The following is a 14472-nucleotide window of genomic DNA, read 5'->3' on the forward strand; positions in this document are numbered from 1 at the left end:
CACTTTGTGGGAAAATCATGGCAGACTATTTTCATAAATATATCAATAGAGAAACATTGGGGATCATTATGGTGCTGCCGGTAAAACCCACCGGTAGGTGAACCCGTAACACCCTTATCGCTGCCTGATATCCCGGTGCCACATTGTTTAGATAATGCAGATTTCAGAATGAATGGGAAAACTCGATCAGGGTGCAAGAAAAGAGCTAAAAAATATTTTGCATGTTTTAAACTTCACCTTTATTTTATGTTTTTTAACATTTCTTTGTTGAAAGAATACATTAATTCAGGCTCCTTAAAACCCAGTTAAAAAGGCTTAGCCCACGAATGAATTTGAAAATACATTGTGAATATTATCAGAAGCAATAACATTTTTCAGTTACATAGGATTTTTCAATGCATCTATTTGATTTTTGCAAAGTAAAACTGCACCATAAGTATGTTGAGAAACAAATGAATTCCTTTTAAAACAGCACATTTTTTATATTTTGATTTTAGTGTCTTCCAAGCAACGACCATTTAGTGAAGAATATTCAAAGAAGATTCCTCCACCAAAACCGAAACGAAATCCAAATACTCAACTTAGCACTTCATTTGACGAAACCTACATCCAGAAACATGGGTCAATGCGGGCCACTTTATCCAGGGAGGCTTCTTCATCCCAAATCAATAGTCCTGCACCAGACACTGAGGATGATGACGAACCTGTTTACATAGATATGGTTGGAAACATACTGAGAGACTTTAAAAGGGATGATGATGATGACCAGTGTGAAGCAGTGTATGAAGAAATGAACTATCCGGCATTTGATGATTTGAGCCAAGATTCCAAGTGCCCATATGAATTTGACCATCATACCTGTTCTTCTCAGTGTGCTACTCCCACAGTGCCTGATCTAGAATTCACCAAGTCCTCAGTGCCATCTACTCCCAAGGGCTTACTATGTGATATTCCACCACCTTTTCCAAATTTACTTTCTCATAGACCTCCATTGCTTGTATTCCCTCCTGCACCAGCACAGTGTTCCCCAAATTCAGATGAATCCCCGTTAACACCCCTTGAGGTTGCAAAGCTTCCTGTGCTGGAAAATGTGTCATACATCAAACAACAGGCTGGGACATCTCCATCACCAGTGCCACCTCAAACTCCTGGACATCAAAAAGTTGAGAAAGAGCCTGCAGGATCTCATGGTACTCCTCCCACTGGGCATTCTTCATCACCACCAAATACTTCGACTTTGTATCGAACACAATCTCCACATGGTTATCCCAAAAGCCATTCCGCCTCCCCATCGCCTGTTAGTATGGGTAGATCACTGACCCCTTTAAGCCTCAAAAGACCTCCACCATATGATGCTGTACATTCAGGAAGTCTCTCAAGAAGTTCTCACTCAGTGCCTCATTCTTCTGTCAAAAACACGCTACCAGAAGGGGGTAAAATGGTAAACGCCTCAACAAATACTCAAGCATCCTGTCAGAGTGGCTCAAGGTCGAGAACACCTACAAGCCCTCTGGATGAATTGACTAGTCTCTTTACATCAGGAAGGAGTTTGCTGAGGAAATCATCCAGTGGGAGGAGATCGAAAGAACCTTCTGAGAGTAAGTTTCACTCGCATTATTTCCCAACAACTTTCAGAAAAACATTTGTCAATGATAAAGCGCATATTTGAAGGTAGAGATGGAGAAATGAATAATTGTTTGGCTGCTCAAATGATGCAAGGAAGCAAATGTCATATGAAGTCTTTTTTGGCATTTATACATTTACAGTATTCACCATTTATTTATGCTTTAAACACATTTATGTTGATGGCTATCACTTTATGTTAGCTGTATATATTATTTTGTACTTGCCATTATCAAAGATATTAGTCGTGAAGCATATTAGCATTTTCAATTGGTTCTGTCTTTCTCTCCAGTTGCTTCAATTCGATAAGATTGTCATGCATTACATTATATTTGTTTTTAGCCTTCTTTTTGTGATTTTGAACACTTTTAGAACTTACTCTGTAGATGTTGCTAATTTGGTGATAATGCCCTCATTATATCGTCATGCAACACACTCTTCAGCAAAAACAGAAAATATGTCCAATACCATGAACATATTCTATTGCATTTCATTGATATGGAAGGGAGTTTGCTTTTGCTGTATCTGGTAGACATGAGTTGTACTTTTGGTTACTGATTTGGGCCATAGAATTGGCTTAGCTACCCAACAGTTGTTTGTAGATCCTATAACATGACACCATTTAATAAATCAATGGAAGCTCTAAGGCATTTGCAATATCCACGTGTCAGGAAATAGATTTCATGAGCAGCAACATAAAAGGGATCATTTTAGTAAAAATCTAAATTGCATGCAGGGGACCGCAACAATCTGGGATGCCCTGCATGCAGTTTCACAGGTCCATGAGGCACAATGGACAAGGAAATAGTAAAGGTGAGAAGAACTTGCTTTTACTCTTTCCATTTTCCTCTCCATCTCGTGGAAATGTAAATGCTGCTGCCTGTGAATGCTTTGCAATGGATTTCTTTGATATCGCCCTCATCTTGACCAGTTGCAAAACTGAGGCAGGTTTCCATTGCAAGCTGTTTACGCCTCCATGAAAATGTCATGTAGCAGTACAGCGAGGCCAACATATGAGACAGAGAAGGACTGTTAGGTGAAGCTCTCCTCTCGTTTCGTTCCCATCTTCCATCTCATCATTGTTTCAAAAACAGGCGGTTTTATGCTTCTATTTCTCCACTTAAAACGAGGCCCAAAGACCTTTACTCCTATGATGACCACCAATTCAGGGCTAGGCGCCTTTCCGCCATGAAATTGCAACTAGTTTACGAGATTGCTGATACACTCGTATTCATTGTCAAACCCGTTTCTTCAGTGCAGAAGAACAGGATCATGTGCGACAGCAGCGTTGTCGCAATGCCACGTAGAGTAGTATATCCTTGCAAATATGAGTTGTTAATGTAATAGGCTAAAAGTAAGTCTTTTAGAGCTCAGAAGGAGCACAAAACTGCTTTTGGGACAGGGATCATCTTTTTTGGCCTGCCCAATATTGGAATTTTATGCGACTTATTCTAAATTTCAAAGCAACGCCTACACTCCTTTTTATTTTTACCTATTTAAAAAACACATAATACTGAAAATGAAAATCAAATGCATGTTTCTCGTATTTACCTGAACTTTTGTGAATCAGCCCCATCTGTTCAGAGACATTTGCTTATTGCCATATTGAGATTATCCATTTATTAAACGACAACAGATGTTAGCAGACAAGCAACTTGAATCGGGTTCAGTTTGCAAGAAGTGATGCTCAGAATGTTTATTTTCTGAGAATGCTGAGATAGATCCTGAGCGATAGAAAGTACTGCATTGAAAACGTCCTTTCAAATAAGAATTCAAAGCCAGTCCCATGCACCTATTCATAACTGAGCAAAGGCCATTGTTCTAGAAACTATATATCAAAGCTGTATAGAATGTGTTTTTTTATGTGTTAAGAATAGCATTTGTTGAGCAGCGATGCAGAGAAAAATATGCCGCATGTTATGTCCAACCGCCATGGAGTTCTGCTACGATTTCCTAAATCATGCAGTTGATAATGCCATACATGTCGTCCTCGTTACAATGAACTGTAGTCACTGTGACAAATTCTGCAGGGGTACAAGGATGAGTAGCGGTAATATGGCCCACTCAGCACCCACCCTTCTGCAAACCAAAACTCAATGCAAACACAAAGGTAAAACAGGGACAGTTAGGAGATGTACATCCTTTGCCTTTTGTCATAAGGTGGGCTGAAGGAAGGGTATATTCTCAAACCCCTAAACCGAAGGAAGAAAAGAGAAGATGATACAGACTGGAGGAAGTACCTCTCTGAGCGTAGTTCAAGGGGTGCTAGGTAAGACAGTACCATAAAAAGGATATTTTGTAGAAAGCAGGACCAATCGCGACCCTACCATCTCTAGGCTGCATCTGGACTAAGGGGGTAGTTCAGAGTCAACAGTACCTGGATTCATTTTCTGGGGGCTGATTCAATCCGATGCGGGGTTGAACGTCGATGAGAGCAGATAGGGCTCAGTTTATGCATTTAGGATTGTTGATGCCTCGGCAGCTAGCGGGCATCGAGAAGGGATGAAAGCGGGTGCTCTGTGTGGTAGAAAGGCAAATCTTCAAAGATGCATTTTGAGTTGTCCCATGTACTCTTTGCAGTTGGCCAGACCAAGTCTGGCTTCAGTCACTGGGAGGGCTCGATGAATGACGCTCCAGTGGTTCGAGTCGGTGGGAGACAGTCATCAAAGTAGTGATCTTGGGTGTTTCGAGGTGCAATCGATAAGGTGTAGTTCATGGGCTAGCTGGGCTGAGCCATTGCTGTAACCACTGGTTAGAGTTAGCAAGTGACTCTCCAGTGATTCAGTTCAAGTCCTGGGCCTGCTAGGTGATGATCTTTGGCTGGGACATGATGCAGTGTCAAGCTGATCGAAGGTGCATGCAGTGTTTGAAGGGTGAAGGAACGCAGCACCCAGCTACGGTGACTTCCCTCTTGTTCCTGGTGCAGTGAACACGGATCAACCACCTTCAGTGTATTAGAACAGGGAGCTTCAGCTGGTCTAGTATGTTGGTTGCTGTGAGGCCCACTCAGGGTGAATCAAGGACATGGGGAGAGTGGCAGGTCCTGGTCCACAGCATAGGTTCACCCCTAATGTGCCCTGGGAGTGGATAGGGTGCAGCTATTTTTTCTGCCTTGGATAGCTCCTTCTTCAAATCAGGCTGAGGGCTTTGGAAACTGCAACGTTTCCAAAGGAAGTCCAGTGAGTTCTTCTTAGGCATAGTTCCAGAGTGAAGGGGTGGATGACCCCCCCTTTTAAGGGCAAGAGTCATCAGGTGACTGGCCTAAAGCTAGCCTGCCTCAGTGGTCCAAACCTTGCGCCGGGATGTCACACCCAAAGTGCTTTGTTCCAGAGAGAGTGGAGGGGACAGAAAAGAGAGAGTGAGAATCAAAATGGTGGAAACGTTCTCCCATTCCCCATCACTCCTGCCTTTCATAATCCGACCCCTCCCCTTCTGTGTGCTCCCTTGATGCCTGTTGTGCGGCTGTCTCAGGTGGAGGATGTTATCAGCCCTCACAAAGATCAAATAGGAGGCCTGTGCCATTTGGCGGGCTACATCCGGCTGAACAGAATACATGTAATCTTCCAAAGTTGAGCTGGCTCACAGGAGCTGACACATATGCAATATCAATTGGATTATGGTGGTTGTGATCATAAGTAGCACCATGCACTATGCCTCAATGTAAACAAAGAATCAAAAAATTGGGAAAGATGACTCGCGCTCCGGATGTTGCCTCTAATAAACTTGGTATTCTTACCAATTGGTATACAAATAACAAGTTGTTCTATTGTAGTACAGGATTTATTCCATAGTGTACATAACCGGCACGTGTTTCGACCACCTGGTCATTCTCAAGGCTGTTAATCTCATAAACATAACACAATATCCAACAAATATTGATAGCTTTTATTGAGCGTTTACCCTGCATTTCTTCCTCGGAGCTCAATCCGGTAAGTATGCACAGGCTTGAGCTCTCCTGATGTTTGATCTAACTTGGCTGCTCATATTTTGGGCCTCCATTTTTGTGTGTTTATCCTGATTTCTGCTCCTGCCTTTTCCTGCCCTCCCTGGTTTCAACACCCACTCTCCCTGGGATGCCATTGGCCCCTACACCGGCCTTGTGACTGGAACCTTGGTATAGTACTATAGTGCTTTTAAAACAATTGCTTATGTTTCCTGCACTGCATTTCTTCCTCGCAGCTTGGCCGTGTAAGCATCCACAGCCTTGAGCTGCCCTGTCGTTAAAACTTGGCTGCTCGTACTTTGGGCCTCCATTTCTGTGTGTTTATCCCCGATTCCTGCTCCTGCCTTGCTCCACCCTACCTGGTTTGTCCTCCTGCTCTCCCTGGGATCCCATAGTCCCCTCCACCGGCCTAATGATTGGAACCTTTGCCCTTCAGATGCTCCCCCAGAGCAGCCCTGTCCTGGCAGCCAGAGAATGGCTACAGAAAAGGACATCTCCCAACCACTGTTTGCCTCTGTTTGCCAGGGCAGCCCTAGCCAGGAAGCCTTCTACAACAACAAGGTAAGACCCCAAGTATCTGTCCGCTTAAAAGCTGCAGTGTTAATTGATTACATTTGCTATTCAATCCCCTTTCACTAATGTTCTGAATTTGATACTTTGGCTCTGTTTCATGCTCTGATTCTAGTTGCATCTTTGGGATTGCTCCCATATTCTACACATCTTAAGTACTGTTCACTTTGAATCTAGTTGCATGTTAGTTACTGTTCATGTTTGCTGAACCTAAGTGAATCCTGAGGACTGCTCCACTTTTTTAGTTGAACCCAATTGAATTTTATGTACTGTTTCACATTTTCAATTCTAGTTGCATTTTAGATACTGTACACATGTTTAATCTAGTTGCATTATACTTACTGTTTCATATTTGCTGAACCCAACTGTATTTAGGTACTGTTCATATTTTCTGAACTCAAGTGCATCCTATGTACTGTTCCACATTAGTTATTCTAGTTGCTTTTTCGGTACTGTTCACATTGTTGAAGCCAGTTGCAATTTAGTTTCTGTTTCATAGCCTAAATCTAGTTGCATTTTAGACACTGTTCATATTGTTGAATCCACTTTAGGTACTGTCTTATTTTGACTCATAGCTACATTCTCAGGCTCTGCGCACATTTCCTGACCACATGTTTGCCCCTCTCACACAAATAGCCCATGCCACTAGATGCCCTTCTATGATCAAAGCCCCCAGACAACATCGCCTCTACCATGCCACACACATCCCAGAAAAGAGCCGCCCACAGGCGCTCCAGAAACCAGAATTCTGGTCCGCCATGTCTCTCCGCCCCACCCTTTTTCTCCACCTCTTCCTGAGGCCCACATACATGCACACTGCTTGCCCCATCCACACCTTCCTACTCAACAGTCTACCTCCCTCCACCCCATCTTTCCTCCTTCCCTAATGCACATTTCCCCTCCCTAAGTGCACCTTGGTCGCCTTAGCTAATACTCTGCTGTCATAAGTTGTTCCTACACTCACACATACACCATTTGCTCCCAGGCATAAACTCAAAGGACTCTGACACATCAGGAAATCACCCACCCTATCATCTTCCCTGCTCCCACCTCGACCATCGTGCGGTCCTGCCCCTCCAAACTCTTTCCATTCCATCTTTACATCCCCTACAATATTTCCTAAACCTGCCCGCAGCAAAACCCCCCGCCTCCCCCTGAGCCTCATCTCCTCCTTCCTCCTGCCACCACCCTCTGGCCCTCGGCTACCTCCCCAGCTCACCTTACCGCTTAATCCACACTAATCATATACAAACACTCCCCTCCTCCCCCTCTCCGACATACTTTCTTCGACCCCATCTTCCCGCCCCCGCTCAAGACCCCCCAGAAACTCCCCTGCCTACCACCGCTCCCCTTCCATCCCCACCTTGCTCACATCTACCCTCCCTGTCTCCCCCTCAGGCACTCCGAATGTGCCTTCCCTACACCCTTTGCCTCCCCCCAGCACTCCCTCCCCTACTCACAGTCCTAGATGCACCCCTCCTTCCCTCTTTCCAGGAGGTAACCCACTCTCCTGCATCCTCATCAACGCCAGCTCTGTCTCCAAAAACAAACACATCATCTTTAACTTAATCTCTGATGGAAACCCAGACATTCTCTGCATCACAGAAACTGGGTTCTCTGACGACTTTGAACCTGTTGCACACAAGGCATTCTCCTTCAGCTACTCCCTGATTGTGCACAACAGGTCCAGTAGAGCAGGAGGGCTAGCCATCCTCTACAAACAACACCTCACAGTCCTAAAATTACTACTAGTAAAATTCAAAGTCTCTCCATCCATCACCTGCAGTTTAATTTTTCTCTACAGACCCACTGGCTACAACAGAAACTTAGCAGATTCTCTTAGCGGTTCCCTATCAGTCCTCCTCACTGCTCACCCTTCTCTCACCGTATCAGGAGATTTCAACTTCTGGTTTGCTATTCCCTCGAATCCTATGACACGTACACCCATGAACAAAATGGAAGCTCTCAACCTTACACAACTGATATCCTTCCCCACCCACATGCAAGAACACACACTTGACCCTCTATTCAGCTCTACCAACTCAATCTCCATCACCCCCCATCCTATAGTCTGGCCTGGTCACCCTGACATCTTCTCTTTCTTGACCCTTTCTCCCTCCACCCACTGTAACTCCAGGCCCTCCTTGCACACCCATGTACCTCTCTGGAACATGGTAACTGTAAACCCTGACCTGGCAGATTGCCTCCTACTCTCCCTCGCAGCCCTCTACCTCCATGAAGGACCCCCCTCAATTGACCTTTTCGACTAATGGCTCTCCAACACCCTCACTGCTCTCACACTGATGGGATCCGCTTCCTGCAGAGCAGGTCCTAAACCTAAGTGGTACACACCCACCCTCAAATCACATAAACATTGCTTCAAACGCAAATGGTGGGCCAACCTGACTCTTCAGACGGACATGGGTGTACAGGATGGAAATAAGGAAAGCTAAAAGATCCTTCTATGGAAACAGAATAGCCAACTCCAGTAATCCTAGCAGGGAACTCCACAGGATCATCACAGCATTCCACCCCTCGATAACCTAACTCCAAATCTGTGTGCAATTCCCTGTCAGATCATGTTTTCAACATGGCCATTGAAAGACAAAGATCGATCAAATCCAAGTGAGCACCACCCCTTTTGCCTCATTCTCCGGTCTCATCCACTCCTCTTCTCTCCCAAACAATCCTCTCTTCCTTCATGGCCATTTCTCACCCTGCATTCCTAAAGCTATTTCCCAAAACGGCCAATCCAGCTGCCATTGAGATCCCTGTCACCATCACTCTTTAAGAACATCATTTCCTCAAATTCTGCAGGCAGCATTGACAGAGCCATCATCAACAATTCACTTATTACAGGCATCTTCCCAGAGGCCTTCAAAACCTTGCATGCAAAGCACTTCCTTAAAAAGCCCTCTCCCGACCCTCTTGTTACATTCAAATACTGCGCATCTCAAACACACACTTCATTGCCAATCTCTTAGACTGCATTGTATACTCTCAGCTATGCCTTTACACAAACTCCAACTACCTTATCGACCATGCCCAATCTGAATCCCGACCCCTCAGAACATAATTTTCCCTCTTCTCCACCTGGGATGACATGAAAAGAATAGCAGACTTGGAAGGATGTGCTGCACTTATTCTCCTTGACCTCGCTGCTGGTTTTGACACTATAGACCATGCCATCCCCACTGACAGACTCCACTCCCTAGGCATCAGGGACTCTGCCCTTTGGTGGATTTTCTCCTCCTCTACAACCGCTCACAAATCATGCTCCTCTCCCCCTTCGACCTGTTTCCAAAGGGGTTCCTCAGAGAGCTCCTTGTCCCTCCTTCTCTTCAATCCCTACATTATACCCTACTCATATTCTTACCTACAACAACTATGCTGACGATACTCAGATCATTTTAAAGATTCTCAAGACGCTGGTTTCACCCAGGCCTGACCTGGCCTCTTGCCTCTCTGAAATCGACCACTGGATGACGACCAACCACCTAATCCTCAATCCTGTCAAAACTGAAATTCCAATATGTGGTAAAACCTCTCTCACCCCCCTTAACCTACCCCCCTGGCCACCCTCCCTAGGAGCCCCACCCAACCTGGGATGCCCCTTGGGCTCAAACCTAACTCTCGCTTGCCAAATCAACAATGTGTCCAGAACATTTCATTTCCACCTACACATCCTCAGGTGAATTATTCCATATCTCTTCTATCCTCACAGAGTCTCAGATATCCTTGCCATCATCTTCTCCCGCTTAGACTACACACACTGCCTTTAGCTGAGCGCTCCTGGCTGTCAGCTCAGAAAACTCAAGATAATCCAAAACACTCTCACCCAGGGAACACATCACTCCTGCCATTATAATGCTTCACTAGCTGACTTTCAGCCACCTGGCATCCTTTAAAGCCCTGTACATCACACATTTTTTTATTATTAAGTTTATTGAATTTTATAGAAAACATACAAGCAACAAACTTATCAGCATTGTAATCGTAGAACTCGTTGCATAGAATCCACACCCCATATCCATCCCCAACCTTCACAGAATCTAAAAAGCAAAACAGGCCAACTTATTATCACATGTCATCCAAAAACCCACCCCACATATCATCAAACAATTTCAACTTTTTGCTCCTGCGAAGGATAACCTTCTCAATTCTGGCCACTTGCCTCAAGTCCTCCACCCATTCTGAACAGGTCGGTCTCTCATCACATTTCCATTTTCTCAAAACAATTTTTTTCACAGAATTTGTAGCCCTAAAAAACCAGCATTTCTGTGGATAAGTGAGATCTTCCACTTTATCATCCTCACCCAAGATGATAGTGTTATAATCAAAATCCTCTTGCAGTAATAGAACCTCATTAATCTTATCAGTGACACTCCTCCAAAATGTCCTCAGTTCATAACAGTCCCAGATCAAGTGTTCAAAGGAGCCGACATCATGCTTGCACCTCCAACAGGACTCTGAGTCAATCATCCTTCTCGCATAAAGTCTCTGGGGAGTCCAAAACACTCTGTTAAGAATTTTGATTTGGCGGCATTGTTCTTCAAGATTAATGGATGTCAGAGTTACGTTTTTACAAAGAAACCTCCACCTCTCCACAGTCATATCAGAGCCAAGGACCCCAGACCACTTAGTTAACAACCCCTCTGCTGGCGTGTACTGTTGGCTCAGATTTCTATATACTTTGGACGCCATACCACCTAATGTCTTATATTCAGGTAGCCATAACTGCCATAACTGCCAACCACCGCCATCAACAGTTCTCTGGTTCCGCAGCAAACCTCTCACTTTTCTGTATTCACCCACTGTACAGTCTCTGAGATCTTTAATTTGTGAAAGTCTTCTATAGCTGATCCATTTGCCGTCTTCCATCAGATCACTCAACCATAGTACACCACTCAGGAGCCAGTTCAACCACAATAGCGGCCTCCCATTCAGCAAAATACCTGGATTCAACCAGATAGGGATGTAATCATTATCACATACCTTACGCTTACTTTTCTTCCATAGTTCCCTCCAACAAGTTCTCAGGAATCTTGTCGGCGGAAATGAGCGATAACCAGATCAATCCACCGTGGACAGTATGGCCCTAGGCGGCAACGGAGAAGAACTACTTGATTCCGCCAGCGTCCAAACATCCTCCGAATCTTCAATAAATGGAACCAGATGCCTGGCTCCAAAGGCCAAATGATAATTCTCAAAGTCAGGAACCCCCAAACCTCCACAGTCTTGGGGCAGCTGCAATTTCCACAAGCTGAGGCGTGGCTGTTTGTTCTCCCAGAGAAAAGACTGGATTAAACTCTCAATTTTCCGCCAATGGCCCTTCTTTACGTCCAGGGGAAGCACACTGAGCACATAGTTGATTCACGGTGTTGATGTCATTTTGATGGCATTCACTCTCCCCCAGAGACTCAATTTAAGTGCATTCCATCTCTTCAGGTCCACCTCCAAAGATTGAATCACATGTGTAATATTGACATCCATTATTTTCGAGACATCATTCGTTAGCCAAATCCCAAGGTATCTCATCTTATTCGGACACCACTTAAAGGGAAAACCCTGCATCTTCAAAACAGTGCAAGTGGTTGATGCCGGCAGCGCTTCCGACTTGGTCCAATTGATCTTGTATCCAGAAACCTTGTTGAACACATCGATCAACTCCATCAGCACAGGAATGGAGCTCTCCACATTCTGAACCACCACCAGCATGTCATCCGCATACAACCAAACTTTCTGGGAGGCTGCACCAAAGCGTACGCCCTCAATTCTATCCTCTTCTCTTATCCTCACAGCCAGCAATTCCATGGCGATCACAAACAGAATTGGCGACAGTGGACAGCCTTGCTTCGTCCCTCTCCCAAGTTCAAAAATGCCCGAGTCCATGCCATTAGTCCGAACACAAGCAGTCGGCCGGGAATACAGCAGTCTTATCCATCCGATCATGGTATCGCCAAAACCAAAGCCTTTCAATGTACTTAAAAGATATGTCCATTCAATACGGTCGAAAGCTTTCTCAGCATCCAAGGACAATGTCACCACATCATTATCATGTTCTTTGCTTTCATACAGTGTCAGCAACAATCTTCTCACATTTTCTGAAACATGTCTGCCTTTTACAAATCCAGATTGGCCTACATCTATGATATCCATCAGCGCATTCTCAATCCTCAAAGCTAACGCCTTGGCGAAAATCTTGTTGTCCGTGTTCAATAAACTGATCGGCCTATAGCTGCCAGTTTTCACTGGTGATCGTCCCTCCTTCAGAAAAACGGAGATTGAAGCATGTCTTGTTGAACTTGGAAGGCACCCATTCCTCAAAGAGGCGCGCAGCATCTCTAGCATCAAAGCAAACACCTCTTCTGGGAACATTTTGAAAAGTTCAGCTGGTAGCCCATCCGGGCCTGGACACTTCCCAGAATTCAGCGCATAAGCAGCCAACCTGAGATCCTCCACGTTCAAATCTCTTTCCATACACTCCAAGGATTCCAAACTCACTTTCTTCAGATGGCAGTCATCAATGAATTGACCAATTGTACGCTCAGATAAGTTGATCTCTGAAGAGTACAGGGTTTTATAATACGACAGAAATGCTGCATTAATCTCCACAGGATCAAAAGTCACCAACCCATCCTGTCATTCCACTGCATTGACAGATCTGCCACTGTCCATAACCCTCAACCGATGTGCCAGAAGTCGATCACATTTTTCTCCTTTTTCATAGTAGTTGCTTTTGGTTCTAAAAAGCAACCACTCAGCCTTCGAAGAATACAAATCTTCCAATCGTCTCCTTTTCTGCTTCAATATTTTAATAGTCTCATCTGAAAAGTTTTGCATATTATTTCTCTCAAGATCCTGAATGTCCACAATAAGCTTTTTCACTTCTGCATCTCTCATGTTTTTTTCTTTTTGCTGGACAAACCAATCAACAATCCTCGCATATATGATTTGAAGGCTTCCCACACAAACTCCACCCTGACTTCACCAGTCCAATTCACAGATATAAAGAATCTCGCTTCTTGAACAATTTTGTCCACAATTTCATCGTCGTCCAAGTGGGAGACATTCATCCGCCAGGTGTTAGACCTAGGAACCGGGAAGGTCAATCGCAAGTCTATGGAGATTGGAGCATGGTCCGAAACAAGTAGTGATCCGATGTTACCCCTTTGGAATGATTGTGTACAGATGCCAGAGGTCATAAAGAGGTCAATTCTCGAATAAGCATTATGCCTTGCAGAGAAGAAAGTATATTGTCTCGTAGAAGGGTTTTGCAATCTCCAAACATCTGTGAGGTTCCATTCATCAATTAGTCTCTTTAATGCTGTTCTTTTCAGAGCGTTGGCATTGTCCACACCCCCCACACTTTTATCAAGTCCAGGTTCTAAAACCACATTGAAGTCCCCTCCCAAAATCACATTAATCGCATTTACATTCTGCAACATTTGCGTTAAAGCTACAAAAAAACTACCATCACCCCCATTCGGAGCATATATATTGCAGAAACAATACTGAGCATCCTGAATATGTGCAGTGCACATACTATCCTTCCATCCCCATTCTTTCATACACTTCACCCCAGTGATCTGGAGATTCTTCCTAAAAAGAATACACACACCCCTAGAACCATTAGTATGCTCTCCACAAGACAGGCCCAGATTTCCTACAAAGGAAGCTCACATTCTACCAACCCATCAGCAGCCTCAAATCTGTCTCTACACTCATCCTTGTGATTCCTCCTTTCAATTCCACTAGAACTAGAGAATCCTCCTTCTTCAGCCAAGCTCCCATCCTCTGTAACTGAAACTCCCTCCCTCTGAACATCAGATACAATGAAGACTACCTCTCCTTCAGAAAGTCCCTCAAAACCTGGTTGTTCCCTCCAGCAAATTGAATATCTCTATCTGCTCTCTTACGTATCTCCTTACAACCCAGACCTTTACACGGGTACTCAAAACATCTAGTCCATGCCATTAAATGAATCCCTATTGTAATCTTGGAGCAGACTGGACATCTCTTATCACACAGCAGACTCAAAGGCAAAGTTCCTGCTGAGCCTCAAGGTTAAGTAGTCACTCACCACCTTGGTGAACACCAGCTGCAGGCATGCCCTCCAACTCATACTCTTTGCATGTCATGTCTATTGAACTTAGAAGATTCATGATGGTAGCCTCTTTACTGCCTTTAATAGATTTGTCAGGGCAGCAAGTATAACACTCTTATATAATGGACTGGGACAGCTTGTCTTTTATACTTAGAAGACTCATGATGATAACAACCAATGTTTCTGTTGCACTCAAAGATATATGAGGGTGTCCTTGGTACTGCATTTA

At 44.4% G+C, this 14472-nt stretch overlaps 1 protein-coding gene across 2 annotated transcripts in view; it reads left to right on the forward strand.

Annotated features, from left to right (window-relative positions):
- The window catches only part of NYAP2 (neuronal tyrosine-phosphorylated phosphoinositide-3-kinase adaptor 2), a 1523268-nt gene that overhangs the window by 1035160 nt on the left and 473636 nt on the right, over positions 1-14472 (forward strand). For both annotated transcript variants that reach the window (XM_069618180.1, XM_069618181.1), the window contains exon 4: positions 498-1598. In XM_069618180.1, the coding sequence (XP_069474281.1) occupies positions 498-1598 (1101 nt within the window). The remainder of the gene's footprint in view (positions 1-497; positions 1599-14472) is intronic.

Source organism: Ambystoma mexicanum, chromosome 10 (assembly GCF_040938575.1).
Source record: "Ambystoma mexicanum isolate Mex_15411 chromosome 10, UKY_AmexF1_1, whole genome shotgun sequence".
NCBI classification, from domain to species: domain Eukaryota; kingdom Metazoa; phylum Chordata; class Amphibia; order Caudata; family Ambystomatidae; genus Ambystoma; species Ambystoma mexicanum.